This window comes from Magnolia sinica, chromosome 8 (genome assembly GCF_029962835.1).
Source record: "Magnolia sinica isolate HGM2019 chromosome 8, MsV1, whole genome shotgun sequence".
Classification (NCBI taxonomy): Eukaryota; Viridiplantae; Streptophyta; class Magnoliopsida; order Magnoliales; family Magnoliaceae; genus Magnolia; species Magnolia sinica.
Genome location: NC_080580.1, coordinates 22,797,823 through 22,822,675, shown reverse-complemented (window position 1 = coordinate 22,822,675; position 24,853 = coordinate 22,797,823). Strand labels below are relative to the sequence as shown.

At 39.9% G+C, this 24,853-nt stretch overlaps 1 protein-coding gene and 1 long non-coding RNA gene across 6 annotated transcripts in view; both read right to left on the bottom strand.

Moving 5' to 3' along the window:
* The window catches only part of LOC131253078 (calcium-transporting ATPase 4, endoplasmic reticulum-type-like), a 34,021-nt gene extending 11,367 nt beyond the window's left edge, over positions 1-22,654 (bottom strand). For 3 of the 5 annotated variants that reach the window (XR_009174830.1, XM_058253907.1, XM_058253906.1), the window contains exons 1-6: positions 21,042-22,654; positions 15,529-15,601; positions 15,312-15,433; positions 5,103-5,381; positions 4,158-4,535; positions 3,812-3,921 (exon numbers count right to left, since the gene is read on the bottom strand). Coding sequence is in view for 3 of the 5 variants with exons in the window: in XM_058253907.1 (XP_058109890.1) it covers positions 3,812-3,921; positions 4,158-4,535; positions 5,103-5,381; positions 15,312-15,433; positions 15,529-15,601; positions 21,042-22,427 (2,348 nt within the window). In the remaining 2 variants the exon portion in view is untranslated. The remainder of the gene's footprint in view (positions 1-3,811; positions 3,922-4,157; positions 4,536-5,102; positions 5,382-15,311; positions 15,434-15,528; positions 15,602-21,041) is intronic. The other 2 variants (XR_009174829.1, XM_058253905.1) reach the window with 1 other exon arrangement.
* On the bottom strand, positions 20,091-20,938 carry LOC131253080 (uncharacterized). Its single transcript, XR_009174831.1, has 2 exons — positions 20,523-20,938; positions 20,091-20,427 (listed from the first exon to the last, which is right to left on the bottom strand). It is a non-coding gene; the product is annotated as an uncharacterized LOC131253080 (long non-coding RNA).
* Positions 22,655-24,853: the final 2,199 nt, after the last annotated feature.

Below are 24,853 nucleotides of genomic sequence, written 5' to 3'. Positions count from 1 at the left end.
AAGATGGCAAGGTTAGATTGGGTTGTGCGGGTAGGATGGCAAGGTTAGATTGGTTTAGATGGGTAGGATGGCTAAGTTTGATGAGGTTGGATGGGTAAGGTTAGGAGAGATGTAGAGAATGGGTCTCCCTTGAGAAAATGGATGTTTTGTAGAGAATAAGGGGGTGAACGAGTTGATGTAGTTCAGACCAATAACATTCTTTTAATAAGTGGGTAGGTAAAGGATAAAATGTCATGTGGCAAGCTCTGATTGGTTGTTGGAACTCTAGGGATGTAGCACTTCCTCATTAGCTGCTGGAGTGGTAGATTGTGTAATTTAGAAAGTCTAGAGGCATTTAGATTTTTGCCCGCAGTTGCTCCCTCGAATGCACCTTACCCAACCTAACAGCTTGCCTAACATTATAGGAGACTTTGGTTTGACTTCTACATAGGTAGAAATCCAATTTCTGCCTATATGGTTTCCATTGCACGATCTCCTCAAAAAGGCAAGTACCTCTCTCGTTATAGGTTTGTTTCCGATGTTCTTAGACTCATTAGAGAGATATTTCAACAAGCTTTTCAATGAGACCGAAATCACCTTATTTGGAGGACATCTGATCCTTAAGAAGTAGGGTCAAAGTCTCTAATAGTGTGACTCTCATTACTTGCAGAGTCAACTACACAACTTTAGTAAATTGGCTGAATCTATCTTGATAATCATCGTATCTGAGTAATCTTGGGCTTGCTAAAAAGATAATTTGATGAGCTTTCCAATAAACTATAAATCACCTTAGTCAAGGATCATTTTGTCTACCGCACCACTTTTAGAAGACTTAAGTAGCAAGCAGAGCGGTTCTTGGGCCAGCTTGGATTTTTTTTTTTTATTTATTTTTTTTGGGGGGGGGGGAGGGGGGGGTTTCAAGTTCCTAAGATTTAGGGTTTCGGGTTCTAAGGTTTCTTAGGGTTTAGTAGGATTTAGGCTTTCAGGAATTGGGCTCTAGGGTTCAAGATGTGGGCTACTTGGTTTTAAGGTGTTGGGGTTACAAGTCATACTTATTTTAGATCTTGCTGCAATCGATCATCTCGTGTCAAGTGGGATGTCTACCAAAATTTCTTTTTAAACAATAATACAACTTTATTAAGGAAAAGGAGAAAAACATAACCCATGAAGATGATGGATACGGATTAAGAATACAAAAGTTCAAACTTGAACCTTTAGCAAGTCTACCTTATTATCCCCACTTTTCCCCATGTTATTCGTATGAGATGACCAATGGGAAAGTATAGAGAAGAGGATCTAAACATAGTTTTAGTTGACCTCCAAAAAGTATACAATAAAGTAACTAGGAAGGCAATATAAAGGGAAATGAGGAAAGGGGTCATAGGGAAATATTTGGACATCACCAATGACATGTATGGGGGTGCCATTGCAAGAGTGAGAATGACCAATGGTGAGACAGATGAGTTCCTAATAGGGATAGATGTTCCTTAAGGCAGCCCAAAACCCTTTTTTTCACTCATCATCGATGAATTAACAGCTAGTGTCTATGATGAGGCCCCTTGGTCAATTTGTTTGTGAATGGCGTGGAGGTAGTCGATGAGACTATAGGAGGCAAATGCTAAATTGGACATTTGGATGACAGCTCTAAAGTCTAAAAGGGTTAAAGATTAGCAGAACAAAGACTCAATGCATTTAGAATGCAACTTTAGAAAGAATGATTATAGAAATAAGATTCGATGGTAAAGAGATTCCTCTAAGTCACGTGTTTTGTTACCTTGGATCTATTATTAAAAAGGACGAGGACATTTCCAATAGAATAAGAGTAGGTGAATGAAATGCAGATGTCCCTCTGGAGTGATTGCAACATTACTATTAAACATTAGGAGATTTTTATAAGACAACTATTAGGCTGGCTGTGCCATGTGAGGCAGTGTTGCATAGCTAGAAAGCAACATGGAACAAAGATTGAATGTTGTGGAGATGAGGATGTTGAAATGGTTGTTTGGGAGACTGAAGGATAGAATTAACAATAAGGTCATCTAAAGCATCCCAGGAGTACTCCCAATAAGTGATAAAATGATGTGTAGCAAATTGAGTTGGTTGGTGTCATATATAACAAAGGAGAAGGCTTTGGTAAGGAGGGAACATTCATTAGGGTTGAAGGGCTTGAAAATGATGAAAGGAACACCTAAAAGGATTTGGAGTAGGGTGGTGAAAGGCTTAATCACTTACCAAGGATAGGGGCTCGGAAAGGATTGATTGGAGAAACATGATTCGTAAAGCCAACCCCAAAGAGTTGGGGCAAGGCTATGACAATGATAATGAGAAGGCTTTGATAAGGAGGGAACATTCATTAGGGTTGAAGAAAGGAGAAGGCATTGGTTGGTGTCATATATAACAAAGAAAGGAGAAGGCTTTGGTAAGGAGGGAACATTCATTAAGGTTGAAGGGCTTGAAAATGATAGAAGGAACACCTAAAAGGATTTGGAGTAAGGTGGTGAAAGGCTTAATCACTTACCAGGGATAGGGGCTCGGAAAGGATTGATTGGAGAAACGTGATTCCTAAAGCCAACCTCAAAGAGTTGGGGCAAGGCTATGACAATGATAATGATAATGATGAATCATGTGAGACAAAGTTACACTTCGTAAAGAAATTGCCACTAAGGGTAGGCCTTATATAAGAAAAAATACTAACAAGTCTTGTGCAAAGAGTTCAAGAAAAGGCTGTGATAGGTTGAGGCCCATAAGTTGCAACAAGAGGTTGTGCCAAAGTAGTTTAATGTTAATGGATAGTCTGACAACATTGCTAAGATCACGAGCAACATTGACAATTCCTGACTAATGTGGATTGGAACCATATGATATACACAAAAGAAACTTTCAAGACACTAACCATGGTGATTTACATTGACACATTCACCATTATGGCCAAGCAGACTTTCATGATACTAGAAAGAAACATGTATAATTTAATTCCTAGCCCTTTCACATTATAGGTTCATGCAAAGAGAGAGAGGGAGAATCAACAGTGGAGAACCCATCCCAACTTTTCTGATTTGATGAACCACTCGAGCTTTATATTTCCATTGTTTTTGGGCTGATGTCTGAACATGAGATGGCAATAAATCTCTAGAGAGGATGTCACACAGTCATCATAGTGGACCGCATAGAGCCTCTATCTCATGGGCTCCCTAATACTACACTGTCTGTGCTGGCTATGTGCAAAAATAAAAATAAAGTTTAGCAGGTCTCCAACTAGTTGGAGAGGGCAAAAATGTCAAAAAAACAAACATTATATATAGTAGAGATTATTACAAAGGATGAATAGTTTCTCTATGACTAGAAATGAAGTTATGATAGAGTTTGAAGAGTCAATTTTCCCACGATTGCTCAGTCGTCTGACTCATTTCCATAATCTCCTTAAAAATTTTCCTTTTCTTGTGTTTTTTTTTTAAAAAATAAAAATTTATTCATGAAAAAAGTCTAACACAAATATTAATTCTATTCTTCATACTGTATATTTGAATTTTTCTGCTACAAGAACACAGTCACAGTGGCTAGATCTATATCACCATTTAAAAATGAAATAAAATTGAAAGATAGATGTGTACAATCATCATCATCAACAAAGCCTTCTCCCAACTATTTGGGTATGCTTTTACTGTGCAAACAGGAAGTCGCATGATTGCTTGGCAAAAGTTTTATGCCCCGCTGCCCCACCTAACATCAATTCTCCTCTACCTAGGCCAGGGACCCTCCTTGAGATGACAAGGACTGTCTATTATGTTAAGACTAGAAAAGCTAGAGTGACTGAAATGGAAGATCACTGAACCTGATAAAGGCCTTCATATTGTTGTAAATAGACCTGCCTTCGCCAACTGCAGCTACTATCGTACTAAAATTATCATCTGCCAGCACCATATCAGAGGCTTCCTTTGCAACCTGGGAAAGGAAACATGTTAAACAGATACCTGAGAATTATTTTTATCCAAAACATATCCTTGTAGTAATGTTTGTAAAATATTCCAAAACAGCATTCAGAAATAGAAGTCCCAATCTAGCATGATATTTTGAACAATACCCGTGGTAGTCTCTAGTATATTATTCGACTGCATACACCATAAGAAGATTCCGGAGGATATCTCATGAAATGATAATGCCAAGCAATAAGAACATACCTCAGTTCCGGCTATGCCCATGGCAATACCAATATCAGCCAGCTTCAAAGCAGGGGCATCATTCACCCCATCACCAGTCATTGCAACCACCTCACCATCTTCTTTGAGTAATCTCACTATCTCTTGTTTATGTTTTGGTTCAGCCCTGGAGAAAAGAAGCCCACCAGTTTGCCTCAAATAAGCTTTGCGATCGGCATGATTCATAAAATCTCTCCCAGTTATGCTCTTCATACTGATGTCTTCTTCAGGTTCGAACACACCTATTTCACGGCAAATAGCTTCTGCTGTGTTCTTATTATCTCCTGTAATAACCATAACCTGAATGCCAGCTGCTCTGCAGTCCTCAATAGCTTTATGAACCTCTTCTCGAGGAGGGTCCTAGGATAATTGGTATTAAGGACAAATGCCAAAAAGCCATGTTAGTTGTGGAGCCTTGTACTTAAATCTAGAGGAATAATATCACCCTCGGACCCAAGACATTGTAAACTCAGGCCCTCAGTTTGTAACACTTTCAGTGATTCAGGTTATTGATTTGATGGACTGCAGCCAGGAAAGACCATGCCTCAAGAATCTCCTATATTGGAAGATAATAGCGATCAAACTTTTGACGCTTTTTCTTCGAATGTAAACGATTGTTGTATTTTTCTCCTTCATCATATATTGCCAGCACTGATTGAAAGGTAAGGATTGTGCCATCAGAGATTTTTTGTGGCATGTTCTAGCCATGGTAAAGCCCACTGGATCAGAATTTTAGATGCAAACCATGGACCACATTCTTACATACTCAAAGCCTGTGCTAGCGTATTTTTCTTTTTGATTGGCAAGGATACCATGCATGTGCTCAGGCTAAGGATCATATAATTCCTCTTAGATCTGGCAAAGACAGATCAGAGAGAAAACTACAAAATTGATGGGAAAATATAAATCGAGCATGTGCTATCTCACCCTCAGCCCAACCAAGCCAACAAAAATCAGATCACTCTCAATTGATGAATAGTTAGATGGATCAAGTAAAAGCTTGTGAGCTGGATGATGTTCACCATCATATGTTGCAAAGTCTGAAAGATCCTCCTTGTAAGCAAAACCTAAACAGCGCAATGCAACTGTAGACATTTCATGAAGGGCTTGTAAGATTTCTTCTTTTGAAGTACTATCTAGATTGACAACAGAACCGTCAAGCAACTGAATATGAGTACTTCTCTCCAACAAATTCTCCACTGCACCCTGCAACAGTGTATCATTTATTATAAGTTCAGAAGAGCTTTCCATACTGCACTCAATTGATTGGCAAACCAAATAATAAGAGACCCGTATCATTCATATAGAACATGTCAATTATATGAAAAGGATGCATGCACATAAGGTTGTGGCTACAGTACAATGATATAATAGAAAAACAACATATAAAGGTGTTCGATTTAATATAAACGAATTTCTTTGCCTTTGGAGTTTTATGTGATCACCGCATACCAATAAAACTGAAGGGGAAATTGAATATGATAGCTATAAAACCAGCCATGCTTTATAGGACAGAATGTTGGGCAGCTAAAGAAGACCATGTTCATAGGATAAGGTGTAGCTGAAATGAGGATTTTGAGAATCTTGAGATGGATGAGTGGAAAGATGAGGAGAGATGGAATTAGAAATGGACACATTCAAGGGAACTTAGGAGTTGCACCAGTTGGGAGCAAGTTGGTCCAAACTGAAGGCTCTGGAAGAGCAAGGGGAAGGCCCAAAAGGACATGGGAGTAGTAAGCAAAGACTAGATGACATATGATTTAACTGAGGATTGGTCCTTGATAGAGTGGAATGGTGGGCCAGGATTTGTGTAGCCGGCCCCAATTAGTTGGGACAAGGCTTAGATGACGATGATGAATTTCTTCATCATAGCAAGATGCATCTCGCACTCATGGAAATAATGTTAATTAATTAAAAGGCAATGACAACTTGTTGATTTAATCAACCTGTGTAGTACACTTACATAGCATAGCACCTGAGTTCGTGCTCATTGCCATTCCCAAGCCCATATAAAGGAGGGAGGGTTGTGTTAGGTTGGTAAGCCGGCATGAAACTTTTGCCATTACTTCCATAATGAATCCTGACAATATGACATTCCAAACTCATGCTACAGTGTTGCTATGGGCCCTGAATATAGAGTGGAATGGTGGAACAAGATTCATGTTGCCGACCCCAATTAGTTGGGATAAGGCCTAGATGATGATAAATTAAAAGAGAATGACGGAAATAAAGACAAAAACAAAATAAACTAGCCAAACAAGAAGAGGCCCATAATGAATTGTGTCAAGAGTCCCTATAGATAACCCAAAATAACTGACCAGGAATTCTCCATTGTAAATGTTATCAATGTCTGCCCTTTCCATGCACAAGATACGCATTCAAAATAGAACGGAAGCAAAGAAAAGCAACGTAAAGGCTCCAAAAACAATTGAAACCAGTTCATTTGTTCTTTAGGAAGCATTTATTATATAGTAAATCTGTGACGGCCTAGCTGCTTGCCAGCCTCTCAACCTTTCTAACCTAGCCATGCCATCCTGCCCTATTGGCAATAGCTTGAGCCACTCAAGCAGCCCGTTTATAAGCCAAAGGCATGCCTTTCTCTTTTTAGGCTCACTCTAAAGCCAATTTAGAGAGCTTTGTACCCAGGCTCTTTCAAGCAAAAGGTAATTAAAATTGTGAAAGCTTATCGAGTATCAAGTCACCACAAATTTCATATGTAACAGTGTTTTAAATAGCGGTAGCGTGTTGCGTAGCGTTCAACCCTCCGTAGCGTGTAGCGAAATAGCGTAGCGTGTAGCGTAAGCTACACAATACTTCTATTTTTTAATAAAAAAAGAAGAGAAAAATATGATAAATATTAAATAGTAAGAAAAATGCAAAATATATAAAAGTCACATTCTTCAAAAAAAAACATGCATTACAGTGGACCCCACGCATGTGGGCCATGCCATACACACACCATAGTGGACCCGCGCATGTGGGCCATGCCATACACACACAACAGTGGACCCCACGCATGTGGGCCATGCCATACACACACCACAATGGTCCCCACGCATGTGGGCCATGCCATACACACACCACAGTGGACCCCACGCATGTGGGCCATGGCCGCGCATGTGGGTCATGGCATAAAACACCACAGAGGACCCCCACACGTGGGCCGTGGCATAGAACACTACAGTGGACCCCACGCATGTGTCCCACGTGATGGTTGGATGAGTCAAATCCATGCCATAGACACCACAGCCCCCATAAAAAGAAAAAAAATTGAAAAAAATGAAAAAATAACACAACATTTCAGTATAAATAAAAATAAAACTCATTAACAATGATTAAAGGACTAAAACATACCTTAAATAGAGATTTAATCAACTGAAAATTGATTTTTGGGAGTTACGTGTTCGCACAGCTGCGAAAAGAGGGATACGCGATTTCTCACTTGTTTGGGCTTCAATACTCCTGAAACTCCAGCAAGATGATGCTCTTGTAATTCCGATTGAACTCCAAAAATCGGATTTGAGAAAGGGCTCTTTGAAATCTTGGAATCAAAGCCTCAAAAATGGGGAACCTGCGGCTGCTGCGCCACCGCAATAGGGCTGTTCGAAAGCCCTGCTACGATTGTTTTAAGTTATAAAAAAAAAGACTTATAATATGAGTCTACTCTCACCTACTCAAAAGGAAAGATGCCCAGTCACCACTATTTAAAAACAAGTTTTTAAACTTTTATTTTAAAATTCTTACGGTAGTCTTGAGGCGTACGTTATATACGCTACATGCTACGTATGTGTAGCGTATGCTACAGCCCTGGTAGCGTACGCTACTACGTATTTTCGCTATTTTGTACGCTACGTAGCGTTTTTTGTATGCTACGCTATGTAGCGTACGCAAGTATCAAGTCACCACAAATTTCATATATAATGAAGCTTATCTCCTTATTCTTCCAATCAGCCCAACAAGAACAGAGCAAGTACTTAGCAAATTATAGACAGTAACAGGACACGGGAATTATGAAAATCAGTCTTAATTAAGAGGTCTCACACACTTGTAGGGTAATAACATTACAGTCCAGCTAGCACCTAAATGTCAATGCATCATGTGTGTATGACATCCAACCCATCCAAGAGGTTGGATGCATGCTGAAGAAATGCAAAAATAACACCGATCCACTCATCAGGTGGGCCACACGTGAAGATTGGACCGTATTGATGGTTGTGTATTGTTTTCTATGCATGAACCACATAATAAGTGGGTCAGCCAGATATTTGTATCATGTGTTCTTCATGGCAGGGTCAACATGTTGGATGGGCTGGATGTCATATGCACCACTAGTTGGATGATAACATTACTGTCCAACTAGTTGTGTGTGAGACCTTAATTAATGTTATTTTACCAATTATTAGAAGAATAGGTTAATCGTGCTAATTACAAATCAAATCCTAATTATCTTTAATCAAGTTCCTGAATAAATCATCAGGAATTGATTAGATGTAAAATTAATATATCTTTAATTATTCATCCCAAAAACATTCTTAAACCTCTTTCAATCTAGTAAAAAAAAACGTGGATAATGCTTATGCTGTATTTCGAAGAAAAAAAAAAAGGCGTTAATGTAGATTCCCAAGGATATGATAGGTGCCTCCCCATACAGATTATAGGGAACGGGGAAAGGAAAATGATGAATAGGGGTGTTAAAGCAAATGACACATGCCAGGGAATGGGATTGATCTTGAAGGGCTTTTGACTCTATTGCCCAAAATCATTATTAACATCATTTCCATGGTTGCAAAAAAAGGTCAGGGGACATACCGAGCTGATGCTCAAAATCATTGGGATCTTGTGGGGAAGCACACATGGATAGTCATCTAGTCAAAACACACTTCAAAAAATCAAATGTCATTTAGGGGACGTTCGGATAGAGAGAGACTAAAATCTGGACATAGAAAATCAACATGCAATCCTCAGGAAGTGGAGAGCTGTGGATTCAAGAGTATTTCTGTTATTTGGTTCAAATTGCAGTTTTCTGCGGATATGCTAAAAGGTCAATTGCCATGTGGTGAGAGGCATCTATCATATCCTTATGAATCTGCATTAACAGCTTTTCCGAAATACAGTGATATCCACAATTTTTTAGTAAAACTTTGGAAATAGAAAACAATTTCAGACCCTGCTTTCTTTTTGCAAACGGTTGCAAATGGGGAAAAGTAGGTTTCCTTGGAAAATCTTTTCAGTTCCAAGGTATTTGACATTCCGAAACACCCCCTAAAGGTCTATTGGCCACAAATGGGTGAAAACATATTTCTTGAGCAGGCTTTGAGACAATCTATAAAGTGATGATAGCATTTTTTAGAGCAAGAAAGAGTCCAACTAAAGGATCTGAGGAAGTCAAATACTCAAAACACATTTCAAGCATAGAAGTGCATCAATTTATCAATGGCAACATCTTGTCTAAATGCAGTCTCCTTGATATCATAGGAACATGTGAAAATGCCAAGCTGCAAACCATTTGAGTCTCAAATGGAACAAAATCTTGAGGATGAAAAGCAGTTGTTGGATGACATTATGCACACACACACACACACACACACACACACACACACAAAAAGAATACAAATGATTGACTACCATACATTCAATAACATCAAAGTGTCTCCTTGAGTTATCACAGCGTAAATACCAAAGCAAACTAGGTTCATTGGTCTGGATACCATCGTCATCATTTAAGCCTTATCCCAACAAACTGGGGTTGGCTACATGAATCATTCTCCGCCATTCCACTCTATCAAGGGCCATAACTTTAATTAACCATAGATCATCAAGTTTTTACTTACCACCTCCACCCATGTCCTCTTGGGACTTCCCCTTGCCCATTTAGAGCCTTCAACTTGTATCAACTCACTCCTAACCAGCGCGGTCCTTGGTCTCCATTGCACATGATCAAACCATTTTGAGTCTACTTTCCCCCACCTTATTATCTATTGGTGCTACTCCTAAATTCCCTCGAATGCATTCATTTGTAATGTTATCCTTGTCTTGCCACTCATCCAACTCAACATCCTATTTCAGCTACACACCCTATGCACATATTGTTCATTAACTGTAATGTAAGGACATTTTCACATCGGACTTGAGTGGGGTGGTCTGTGGGATGCAGGGGCACACTCGGGGTGGGCCGCCCATGTGAGGCAGAACCAATGTGATGTGGGGCCGTGAGGGGGGTTCGACCGAGGACCTAACACATGGGATGTGGGGCCTGGGCTATGAGATAAAGGGATTGATTTGTCATGCTCTATCAATTCGAGCTTTTAAAGCAAGTGGTTAGTTGTCCTGCGTCAAAGTGGTATCAGAGCAGGAGGTCTCGTGTTCGGGACTCCTCATCGAGAGCGATTAATGCAGGGGCATTTTCACACAGGGCTCGAGCGGGGTGGCCTATGGTATGCAGGGGCACACTCGGGGTGAGTGGCCCATGTGAAGTGAAACCAATGTGATATGGGGCCCACAAGGGGGGTTCGACCAAGGACCTAACCCATGGGACGTGGGGCTTGGGCTATGAGATAAAGGGATTGATTCGCCACACTCTATCAGTTCGAGCTTTTAGAGCAAGTGGTTAGTTATCCTGCGTCAAACTGGCTGCCTAACATTCTATCCCATAAAGCATGGCTGGTCTTATAGCCACCGAATAAAATTTCCCTTTCAGTTTGAGTGGTATATGGCCATTACATAAAACTCCAAAACTGCATTTCCATTTCTTCCACCCCACTTGAATTCTATGGGCAACATCCTTCTCAATCTCCCCACTCTCATGAATTATTGACCCAAGATACCGGAAGTGGTCATTTTGGGAAACTTCTTGGTTAGTAATCTTTACTAACTCCTCATTCCCACTCCTATTGATAGTAAAATTGCACCCCATTCAATAAGTTTTAGTTTGACCAATTTCATATCCTTCAAATTCTAAAGCACCTCTCCATAAGTATGGCCTTGTGTTTATACCCTCCCTCATCCTATCAATGAAAACTATGTCATTTGCAAACAACATATGCCATGGAATCTCTTCCTGCAAATGACTCGTCGACTCGTCCATAACCAATGTGGAAAGGTACAAGATGAATGCCAGCCCCTAATGCAAGCCGAAAGTAATTGGGAACTCACTTGTCTCTCCATTGGTTGGGATACCAAACAATCAAAATATACAGCTGGAGATGGTTACCATTGACAAGATGCATTTTGATTATACATGAAGAGAAAACACAATGCAGTACATCTATATCTAGAGATGAACTTGGCTATGCCAAGCTCAAAGAGTTAACATGTGAAACAAAATGTTTACTGAAAGACCTTCAGCCTGAACCAACTGCCCTCAGTAGCTTGTGTGTGATAACCAGAGTTCCATCCACATGGCCGCAAATTCAGCATTCAGAATCAAGGAAGGGAATTATCTCCTTTGTATTAACCGGATAATCTCTCATCATCATCTTCTGTTTTTTTTTTTTTGGCTTTTAATAAAGTTTCAATTAACCTTTTAAAAAGGGGGAAAATGTTAGGACCTTCATAGTCAATATGAGCAGACGAACTGTTAGTGTCCCAACAATTTTTTTTAAAGGTTAATTGAAACTTTATTAAAAACTAGAAAAATAAAATATGATGAGAGATCATCCGATTAATACAAAGCGGAGAATTCCCCCAACTTCATTGAAAAACCTCAACTGGGCTCCCCCAAAAGACGCCTGTAGCTCTAGCCCATTCCACAGCCCCCTATTTGGCCTTACGGAAGACCTGATGATAGTTAGAGGCCTTATCATTGAAAGATCCACTATTGCACCCCAACCCATAAAGTTCTTTTCTTTTTACTGAATGGGCAAAGTACCACATGGAGAAGAAAGCCCCAATCTGACAAGGCATAACCCATTCAATATTCAAAGACCCAACAATTAGTAGGCTGAACTGGTGAATGTACTAAAAAATAAAAATAAAAAAATCATAGTTTTGCATCTTTTAACAAATTGCAGCTTTCAAAAGCAAGCCAAGTGGCATATTAACATTCTCTAGCTTTCAAGGAAATCTCAGAAAATATGATCAGTGGTTAAGCTATTGTGTAATGGTTGAAGCATAAGGGGAGGCGACAACAGATTTTGATGCAGGAGTGAGGAAATGCCTATTTCAAAATGTTAGCAAGTATAAACAGCCAGGAAGGAGGGGTGGGAGCATGAGTCCAAAGTATACTTCAGAGTGGGAATGGAACCTGAGTAGAAGGTATTGTATTACCTATTAGGCTAGTACTACTACTATTAATGTATTATTATAGTTACCAAATTTTTTATTTAAATCAAACAAGAAGCATTATATTGATAGAATAAATCTGCTTTAGTAATATCTATCAATGTGTTAGATAATAAAAGATCATTATTAAAATGTTAATATTGAATATTATTACTCTTATTATTACAGATAGATGAAATAGCATACTCGAGTTGAGTGAAAAATTAGTTTAGTCAGACAAGTATCAAGGCTTCGTTATTAGTTTCCAAAACTTCTATTGAACTCAAAAAAAAAAAAAAAGCATTATATTTAAAAAGTAAATCCATTTTAATAATATGTATTGATCTATTATTTATAAAAGATCTTTATAACAATATTAATATTGATTATTATTAGTATTATAGATATATAGAATAACACACTTCAGTTGAGTGAAAAGTTAGTTTAGTGACTCTAACAAACATCAAGGTTTCCATTTGGAAACTTCCTCCAATTCATTTGCAGGAACGTCCAACATCCATTAGGAACTACATGTATTTTGCTCATAAATTAGCAAAATATCATGTGAATGCAAACCAGTATTTACATAGCATTACATGTCAAATTTTGCATTGTAGTTAGCAGAATTGAATTCACTTTCCTATCTAAGTTGACAAATGCAGGGAATGAGCTAGTGACTCTACTTTTTATCGCTATTTACATAATCATAAGTGAAGGGGCAGTATTGTCGCTCCTTAAGCTGCATTTAATACGCTGATTTTCCGGCTTAGCAAAATATCAGTAGCACCCATCATCATGCCACATATCTCATGCTATCGTCATTTTTTGTCATTTCACAATCATTTTTATCATCCTAACGCCAATGACCATCCATATAAACATTCTCTCCTCTGGAGATGCTTACACTGGAGGGCCTACTGAGAAAGCATAAAACATCAGTGATCAGGCAGAATGTGATTATCCATTTGAATCCTACAACCAGGGTACCCGTGGCATACATGTAGCTTTAGTCCAGTCTATCCAAAAGAGAGGCCCTAGTTTGGATGGGACAAAGTGGACAGTTGGGATCATCATAATCTAGTTTTTCGAGGATGCCCCCATGGTTTGGATGGTTGGAAGCAAATGTATGCCAAGTGTAGAATGATTCTTCTATGCTAACGGATGGTCATACTGTGCCAACATATTAAATAACTATCCTTACTGAGAAATACAAGGACACTAGACAGCATGCACTTTTAGAGTAGTGCTACTTTCACATGGTGGGATGAATTGAGACTGTATATTTAGTATCCCCTACCATCAATTATTCACCATTAACAAAACAATGACTGAGAAATCTAATCCATTCAGTCTTCAAACATAATTTGATGGTGAAACCTAAGATTATTAATGGTCTATAGTCAGCAACGAAAGGAAATGATGTCTAGAAACATCCAAGTGGTGTGATTGCGGTACTCTCTTTATACAAGCACGCACACATGCCTTGCACAAGTTTTGTGTGCCTTTCAGTTTGCACCACTCAGTTGTCCAATTTTTGGAGACACCTGACTAACCATCCATCTGCATGAAGAAACCAGATAGTTAGGATCATCAGAAACAACAGTTGTCATATTATACCAATTGTTTATAGCCATCTATTTGCAGGCCACTAGTAACAATGTTGATGGACCAGCTAACCATCTGATACATGATATTTTGAACATTAAACAGGGTTTATTGGCCATTTGATTTTCCAATTGTCCATAAACAGGCATTTATTGTACACTTAAAAATCATCCAAGACCACACGAATTAGATGATTCTAACTGTTCAACCAATGGACTTTTGCACATTCAATTTGAACAGTTTATATGGGTTTTTCTAATAGTCCATCATGCAAGAATTAGCATCATCTGAAACCACAACAAGCAAATGATCCAGCCCTCCAACCAGTGGAATTCTGAAACCACAATTAGCATCATCTCCAACGGTATCTGCAGGTTTATTTTCAAATTTGAGACTTGATTTAGAAATAAAGTTCTTTGTACCACTACCATCCCTTATGCACTTCCAAGCTCCAAAGGGGATGAATAATGGGCCAAAAACCACACACGATTGGATAATCCTACCCATTCAATCAGTGGATTTTTTTTAAACTGAAATTTATTAGAAAAGCACTAAAAAGCGAAAAGAATACAACCCAACTATACTACTTAAAAAAGGAGATTCAATCAATGCGAAATTGCACTCATTGAATTTGGATCTAGTCCATTTTTTTTTCTCTTCAGTCTGCTTAACGTCCATTTCACGACAATTAGATTCCTCCAGTCACGATGTCTTTCTGTGACTTCGTATCATCACCTTGTAATGGTTTCTGGATTTAGAATGAATATTTAGCTTGATAAAGGACAATTATAAAATAAAGCTAAACACAATTAGAATGAAATCCCCAAAAGTGGGCAGAACTAAGAAAATACTGGCACAATTCTACCTGATTAATTGTCTGATAATGTTGGCAGAAGGTTCATGCCCTAATTTCAGCAACGAAGACACATCCCCATGACCATATACTTTGTTTGATAAGTTACAGCCCTCTCTCTCTCTGTTCTAATTTGTAATCCCTTGAACTTCTATCTATATTGATAGTCATTTCCTTGAACTACTACCACATTACTAACATATGATTTTACGCAAGATTCATCAGTAAGTGAAGAAGTATTCTATTACGTCTCAAACCTCAAAACCTGATCAAATTAAGAAACTAAAAGAAAACTATCACAAAAAGCTTTTCACATAAACACTTCATGTAGCATATAATATGGGCCTCTGATCAAGATGTGAGTCATGAATTCACCCACAAAGTATACATTCGTTAAAGATCAGAAGTGCAAGACATACCTTCACAAGTAACAAATTTCTTCCAGTATTCGACTTCACAATAACTCCCATAGACTTCCGAGTACGGTCAAATTCAAGTGTCGCAATCCTTTGCTCCATTTCATTCCAATATTGACAGCAAGCTTAAATGAAGGAACAATATTCAAGACAGCATGTCAATATTTATGTAACAAAGTGTTGAAAGAAAGATATAAGATGATTCCAAGTTTCAACATACGTAATACAGCGCCAGAGGAATTCAAAGATGAACGATCAAACCCTTTAGGAGTTCCAATTTTCTCAACTAGAACCTGAAAAGGGAAGGAACAGAACAAACCATATCAAGGGGTACCCACAAAAGTAATGACCAAGTAAGCCTGCTCTAGAAGTCTTACAGCAAAGAAATAAAAAAGGCTCGATAATGAAGCCACTTGCAATATATGCTACTGCAACCAAGCAAACAATGGAAATCTAGTAAGCTACCCTGTTCAACAATCATTTTTGTGTCATCAACACAAGTAGTAATAAGCAAAGTCTGTTCTCTACTATCTTGTTTTTCATAGACGAAAGCTCTCAAGTGGGGTCTGCACTGTTTGCCCTCTGACCCAAATAACCCCCCAACAGAGGGTAATGCTCTCACTGTGGTTAGAACAAAGATTCTGCTCCTCCAAGCAGGTAGCTAAGATTTTCAGAAGGCTCTATTATATCATAATCTCTTCTTCTCTTTTGGGAACTTCTCTCATCCACAAGTGTATCTGATTTCTGAGGGTTTATTCTGGCTCCTCCCAGCAGGTAGCATAGATTTTCACAGGGCTCTTTTATGTCATAACCTGATCTTTGTTTCTAGGCACTTCTCTCAACCACAAAGAAGTGAATCTTATTTCCAAAGTTTTTTGGTTTTCGGAGAAATGATTTCCAAAGGTTTATTCTGCTTAGATGTATATTGAATTGAACTGCAATATCAGTTCAGTAGAGAGGAAATGATCAAATAGTAGTTACCTTATCATTTTCAGTGTTAGGAAGTAGCTCAATTCCTTTCACATCCAACGTGAAAGTATCACAATTGCAATTTGGAGCCCAGTTGCTCGATATGCATATTGAGAAAGGTAACTGCAATTTGGTCAATATTCCACTTTTGAGTGCATTTGGATGTCTTGAGCATGCAGTAGTGTGGAATTGATTTCCACCCAAAATTAACAGCCTACTTTGTTCATGAAGGACGTGAAACAAGCAGAATATCGATTTAGGATGGGGAAGTAATAATCTGCCCAATGTGGGATTCCGCATTCTATGCTACCCCAAATGCTGCACCTTCTCAATCGGAGGATGGCCTCGGGATGCATCCATTCAAAACTTGGTTTGAGAGCACTCCCAAACGCATAATCATTGAACTAATTATTACATTTCAATTCAACAGTGCAACTAAACACAGAATTAGCATTAGCTAACAGCATGGTTGAATTATGCAATTCGAATATTTAGTTCTAGCAATCCCAACAAGAAGGCAAACTTTTTGGGATTTAGATGCAGAGGGTCTTCCAAAAGTGGAGGCTCCCGTAGTTTGTTGGTGGAGACTCCAATGTCATCAAATTCCAATAAAAAATGAGGTTTGGCAATTTGATATGAGCATGAGAAACGTTGCTAAGAGGGTCAGAAGGAATGAAATGGTCAATTTGCCAATTGAAGGGTCTCGATTTATTCGGTCCAATAATAATGACCTGTTGATGACTAGAATTGATAGACTCTCCTTAGTTCAGATGAATGGTCATCTCACTTCCTGTGTCTCCTTCAAAATGAAAACTCAGAACTGAAACATCAAACCACTGCCGTGTGATTGGAATTATGAGACCACACAAGTTTCTCACCTCCAATTTGTGGGCACTGCTCTGTTGTTCTACAAGACTCAAAGAGTGCAGGTTACGCATCGAAAAAACATTCTGAGAACTTATGAAGTTGTCTCAAGTCAAAAGGTGAATTGGTTCAAAAGAGCTTGGGATTAGGTTGGGGAAAGGGGCAGTTGCAAGTCTTCCCTCAAGGCCAGCTCCTGCCTATTAACCTACTTGTTCTGTATCCACAAACCCTATAAAAGACTCTAGGACCCAATTGCTGAAAGAGTGAATGGAAATGCAAGCTCCTATCTTTTGGTGGTAGAATCATTCTTATAAAATCAGCCCTCTCCAACATGCCAATCTGTTTCAAGTGCTTGTTCCAGTCAATGTTCGAAATATTGGTATCGCGTCATGTATCGCACCCTTGGGATACGGATACATATCAGTTATCACATGGGACATATAGGTCGTATCACGTAATGTATCGCTGTTGTTGGAAACATGGGGAAACATTTGGAAATTGGTCGAATTTTTCAATGAAGCTTAAGTGATTGTTAAAAAAGACATCAATACAGACTTATAAATCGAAATATTACAAAAAACAAGTGCACATAATAGGTTTTCTTTGTATGGGGTCTTAATTTATGTGCTATCTAACTGAATTGATGCAAGTATATTCAAAGCCTATTCATATAATTTATAAATCTAAGAAGACGTGAAAAAACAAGCAATACGTTCAAAAGCAAAAGAAGAATCACTAGATAAGGTTACAAACATGTTTAATTTTATGTTTGGACATAGATTGCAACCGATTTGCGAGAAATTGGGAAATTTTGATTTTTTTTTTTTCAATTTTTCACAACTCGGCCCATCTCGTGCAAATCTCGAAATTGAAGCCCCCAGTCCATGAGTTTTCATGCAAAACATGAAAAATCACGTATTTGTAATAATTTGACACTAATTTAACATTATTTACAGAAAAAAGGATAAAAAATCAAAGATGCTCGCTGGATCAAACATGTGGGATATATCCTCTTACTTGTGCATTTCGTATCGTATAGGTGGGATACAAGATATATCGTGGGATATATCGGCCGATATCGTCGACATTTAAAACACTAGTTCCAGTACTTGGCGAATGTGGTGGATAGCTTGGAAAAGCTTCAAAGGGACTTCCTATGGAAAGGTAAAGAGGAAAAGGGTAATACCACTTGGTGGGATATATCTTGTATCGTGGGAAAGGTAAAGAAGTACTATGAATGAGATCCCTGCCCATGCCACACGCGCAGAATGTCTGGAGCTTGGAGAGCTATCAAAAGGTGGAGGCATTGTTCAAAGGAAGTATCAAATTTAGTGTTTGAAATGGCTCTAGAATCCTTTTCTGTAAATATTTCTGGTGCTTTTTTTGAAAGATTGGGGTAAGAGCATTGTTGTCATGTGCAACAGCATATGCACATATCATATGCAAATCGCATATGCGATTTTAAATTTTTTTTTTTTTTGTTAGAAGCAACGGGAGATTCATTAAAAGCAAAAAGAACAAACAGAGAAAAGAAAGAAAAAAACTATCTGTTGAGATAGCAGACAGACTCTAGCAGCCTAAAAAACAAAGATCTTCTCCTTTCAATCCCTTTACATTAACCGCCCATTCAACTAACAACCTCTTAGCCCTAGCCCCAACTTCATTAACCGAAGACGAAACGTTGTTGAAGCATCGCTTGTTCCTTTCTAGCCAAGCTGACCACCAAATAGCCAGAATGGGCATTCTCCAAATGGGAGATCTGATTTTACCTAACCTAAACCTGTGCCAAGAGGCAAGCAGATTGAGGGCCGATTCAGGAAACCTGAACCCATACCTAAGAGAGTTTTGGCACATATGTGATTGCATATGTGGCATATGTGAAAACATGCGATCGCATACAGCATATGCGATCGCATATTGGCCAACAGTTGGCACATTATTATGATCATTATTATTTTGTAAAAAAATAACTTTTTGTCAATAAAAAGGCTTCCAAACCTCTCCCATTTGCAATATTCTCACTCCAAAACTCTCTTACTCTCTTCTTCTCTTACATTTCTGAATTCCAAGTGGTCTTAACCTCTCTCTCTCTCTCTCTTACATTTTCTACTTCCAAGTGCTCTCTCTCTCTCTCTCTCTCTCTCTCTCTCTTGTGGAAGTTGGAAGATCAAGATTCAAGCACTTGATGTTTAATTCATTTTAATTGATTTTATTTCTCTCAAATATATTTCAAATATGTAAAATTAGTTATCAATTAACTTAGGAAAGTTGCCTTTAATTTCTTTTTCTTTTTCTTTTTTTACAAATTTTTTTTTAAAAAAAAAAAATTCCACAATTTTCAATTTTTTTAAAAAAAATTTCAAATTTTTTTTAAAAAAAATGCAGTCGCATATGCGATCACATATGGCATATGTGATCGCACATGCGATTCGACAACATTGGGTAAGAGGATGCCTGGTGCTTCCAAAACCAATTTCATAATCTTTATTGGGTATCTACCGAGGAGGCAATTACAATTGCAGGGCAAAGACCAAGTGATTTGGAACCTCCATTTCAAAAGTATTTGAGAGATGGGGAGATAAGTCTTATTCCCACCATTGTTCGCTATTGGAAGGAATCTCGTTTCAACATCATGTTTTGATAAAAGAATCTGGCAGTGGGAAACTGCTGAAATAGTTTTAAGTGTAGCCTTTCTACGTGAAGATTCTCAGTTTGGGTAATGCTAAACCTCATGTTACTTTGGTTTAAAAGAACAGAAACCTGCTTAGAGTTGATGGCTTCTATCGAGTGGCAGGAGTTGGCAAAACTCTAACCTTAGATCAACTTTGAAATAGGTCAAGAATAATTGTGAATGGTTGTTTACCCATCTCTTTATTCATTGCTCCTTAGCCGGGTTTAGCGGAATATCATTAATGTGTTTGAGGTGGTTTAGTCAAATGCCCTCTTCAATGAAAAAAGACCCTTGAAGCATGGAATTCGGATTTAAAATGCAAAGTGACAATTCTCTGGCATTTCTCTCTTCCAGGGATGTAGTGGAAAGAGAGGAATAATTGACCATTCAATCACCCATATACAAATCAAAAAGCATTGCCCAGGTGGCAGAAAGGGTTCGATATAGGATAATCTCTTTGGCAGTTGGGCATTGGTGTGCAAGGAATTTGAGGGAGTGTCATGTTCATTGGAGATTATCGAGGGCATTAGACACCCTACACTACTTGCTTGGCACAGAATCCTCCTCCCAGTTGTATGTGGAAGTTTAACTTTGATGATAGTTCCAGGGGAAATCCTGCACCAGCATGAATTGGAGGGACCATAAGTGGCGATCAAGGGGTATTCATCTATGCAGAGCCAATTGAGGTTATGGATTCAAATGAGGAAGACCTGCCACTTCTATGTTTGGGATTGAAAAACTTATCCGGCTGCATTCTCCTCCCTCCAAAACAGAGACTGATTCCATCAACACCAGTGATTGGGTCGCTTCTAGAGAAGGTTATCCATGGATATTGTGAAGATGGATGGAGGAATCAGGGAGTTGAAGGGTACTCTGTCGGTATCCTTCATTTGAAGTTTTCAGGCAGTTAGTGTTCATCCCTGCTTAATATCTAATAGTGGCTAGCTATCTGAATGAATTTATTTAGTCAAACAAGAAAAATTTGTGCTTGTGGGAAATGATACAATACAGCCTAGCCTGCTTTACTGTAGCGTGGTGTGTATCCAATCATGGAAAGCCTTGTGGCATCTTAAAAGCACTTCTAAGCAATAATTTTTATTTTTTTTTAAAAGCAGCCAAAAATCTTTAAAAGCCAGAGTTGCTCCTCCATGATTGAGCACATATGACTTATGGTATAGCAGGCTGTATTGTATCATATCCCTTTTCTTGAGTATTATACAGAATCTCACCTTCAAAGAAGCCTCGGTCGGCATTCCAGAAGCAAGGTACTGATGACCCGTGTGCATGATGCTTGCATCATTGCAAACAGCCGCAATCTTTGCAATCATCTGAAGATTCTCATCCATCCGACTACTCTGCCAATCATGTATCTTCCCATCTTTCGGATCATATGTGGTCCCCTCTACCTTAAAGCTCCGAAGTACACCAGACTCTGCTCCCATTGCCACCATCTTTGCCACTGACATCTGATTGGTTGTCAGTGTCCCCGTCTTATCAGAACAAATCACCGTTGTACACCCCAAAGTCTCCACACTCGGAAGCTTCCTCACAAGAGCATTCTTCTGGGCCATCTTCCTTGTGCCGAGCGCCAAACATGTTGTGATCACCGCTGGAAGGCCCTCTGGGATTGCCGCCACCGCCAAAGCAACTGCAATCTCAAAGTAGTACGTGCACTTCTCAAATGAAAATTTGAAATTCTGTGGCCAACCATCTACATAATCCCAAGTAAAGAAGTACTTCACATTGATCAACCAAACAAGTGCACAAATAACACCAATTATCGCAGTGAGCATTTCCCCAAACTCATTCAGCTTCTTCTTCAGAGGGGTATCTTCGTCATTCTGTGATGCCTCATGGATCTGTGAATGCACCTTCCCAATCTCCGAATTCATGCCAGTCTGTGTGACCAGACAGATACAGCTGCCATTTACAACCGTGGTCCCTGCGAAAACCATACACTCTTTTCCTTGAATATCCGAATCCTCAGTTTCAACCCGGTGGTTGGTCTTGTTAACTGCAACACTCTCGCCAGTCAACGACCCCTGTTCAACCCTAACCGTTGAGCTGATCAGGGACAGGACCCGCATGTCAGCGGGGACCCGATCGCCGACCCGGAGCTCGACGATGTCCCCCGGGACTAGCTCCTTGGCAGGCAAACTGGGGATCATCTTCCCATCCCGCTTGACGGCCGCGTGCTCGGACTGTATCTCTTTAAGGGCTTCAAGAGCCTTCTCGGCGTTGCTTTCCTGCCAAACGCCCACGATGGCGTTGACAATCAGGATCAAGAAGATGACGATTGGCTCGACGAAGGCCGTGATGCTGGTCTCGCCGCCCTCGTCGCCGTCAATCCATGCCAGGACGAACGAGACGACGGCAGCGACGAGGAGGATGCGGACGAGGGTGTCGTTGAACTGATCAACGACCAGGCGGAAGATCGAAGGGCCCTCGTGCTTCTCGAGTTCGTTCCAGCCGTAGTCCTTACGGCGGGCCTCGGCATCGGCGGATCTGAGGCCGTAGCTGATGGAGACATCGTAGTGGGACAGGCACTGATCGACGTCCCGGGCCCACGCCGGGAAGATCTCTTCTTCACCATCTCTGATTCCTCCTTTACCCATCGATAAAAGGATCTGCGAAGGGAATTGGAAAATTTCAGTTGAAATTGATGAGATTTTCGCGTTCTAGGATTGGGGTTTCATGATCTGGGACAGAACAGGTGAGCAGTTGGATTTAGGGGAATTTAGGGTAGTCTCGTTGAGACTGGGGTTTCTCCTTTCAGCTTCTGCCGCTATATTTCTTCTCCCTGTTTACAAGAATGGGAAAGGCCACTTGTAGATGCTTCGAAGGGCAGGTTTTCCTTTCGTACTTCTCGACTTTTTGGAATGCGATATCTTGAGACTCTGGCCTTTGGATCACAGGGTTTTTTTTTCCAATGATCCAGACCGTTTATATAACGTGTGTCAGTTTTGTACGGTGTGAAATCAACAAATAAAAAATCCCAATTGGATTTATTTCAATCATTTGGTTATTTGCCTCTATAGCTTTGGAAGTGAACGGCCACCATAAAATTTACATAATCGAAAGGCTGAAATGTTAAATACGATATATATTTTTAAATAATATCCTCCATCCAAGATAAACCCTGTCAAATAAACAGTTTCGATCATTGAAAAGAATCCGAATCCAACGAAAGCGTCGCGATGTATATTTTTCCATACATTTTTTTTGCATTCAAGCAAACCTCTTGCTCTTGCTTTGGGAAGCGCAGTCGCGGAGCGGAGGCCGACACAAAAGTAAAACCCACTCGCTTTTCTTTTTCTCCAGGAATGCTGCGGCAACTCGCGCGAGGATGGATTGAAGATGTGGCGCCGGTGTACAGGCACGCGTGGGAGAGATCAATCTGGCCCAGTCTTCACGTTGGCCAGCCTTCAACATGGTCTGGATCGTGAAGTGCATTGATCCAATCATCCTAGTCACACTTGTAAGAAAATGGACGGTCAGGAAATTGCCTATGACGTGTTCACGAAGCCACGGTTGGATCTATCGCACGTGTACCACCTTGGCACGTGCCCAGGTAAAACTCTTCAATCTCTGGTCAGAACTGTTAGGGCGGTTCGCGCGCGGAGATTTGATGTGTCACATGCGTAGATCCCATGCATTCATCGGGGCAGGGACCTGTTTAACACACCTTCAAAAAAAATAAAATCAGGCAGACGCTTTCATCGAGTTAGCGTAGATGTATGGCCCATCTGATGAGTGGACCTTGATTTCTTGGGATTTGGTGAGATAGTGGTCACTAGTACGGAATATCTACAGTTTTAATTGTAAGAACGGCGTGCAACATGAGACTCGTGGGGGCCACTGTAATGTTTGCGCGGTATCCACTCTGTCCAATCAGTGGCGGAAACGGATTGGCTGCTCCCCCAGTCACCAGCCCCGTGGCTGCTGTTCGGTGCTCTGTGGGCCCCACCATGATGTATGTGTTTCATCCATTCCGTTCATCCATTTTTACAGATCATTTTAGAGTTTATTAAAAACATGAGAGGGATATAAATCTCAGGTGGACCACACCACATGAAAACAATAGTTATTGGATATCCACCATTAAAGTCCTCCTAAGGCCCACTGTACTGTTTATTTGACATCCAATCTGTTGATTAGGTCATACAGGCCCAGATGAAGGGAAAAAACAAAAATCTTCTTGATCCAAAACTTTTATGGTCCCCAAAAGGTTTTTAATGGTCCACGCTCATTTAACATTGTTTCCTGTAATGTGGTCCATTTGAGATTGGGGTATACCTCATTTTTGGTTTTATACTGTAAAATGATCTATAAAAATATATGGACGGCATGGATGAAACATATACATCATGATGGGGCCCAATGAGCACCGACCATCAGCCATTGGCTGGTCTCAGGGGCAGTAGCCACTCCGTTTCCATCAGTGGCGGGACTTCGTCAGAACTTGCGCAAGTACGTCCTAAGCTAGGTGAGGCCACCGTAATGTTTGTGAAGAATCCATCCGTCCATGCGCTTTGTCACCACAATTTAGAGCATGAGACCAAAAATGTGTTAGATCCGAAATTTAAGTGGACCACACGACAGAAAACAGTAGGGATTGAATGCTGATTGTTGAAATATTTTTTGCCACCTCATGGGCTTCAGAAGTTTTGGATCAGGCAAATAACTTTGGGCATTCAGTTTATCCAAGTAGGAATGACCTTATAAATGGTTTGGATGACATATAAACATTATAGTGGACCCCAAAAAGGTTTCTACGGTGGACATTTTTCTTCCCAATGTTTCCTGTCGTATGGCCCACTTAAGTCTTGGATCTCCCTCATTTTTTGGTGCCATGTTCTAAAGAGAGGTGGAAAAATGGATGGACTGAGTAGATTTCTCACAAACATGGCCCCATCTACCTTCCGACCACAGTAGCTTCCAATGGTTTGGTGTCCTTGGCAATCCGCGTCCCCAACAGGCACAAGTCTTAGGTAGGCCACAACACAACGGAGAATGAGGTACGCCATAGAAAACTTCCAGT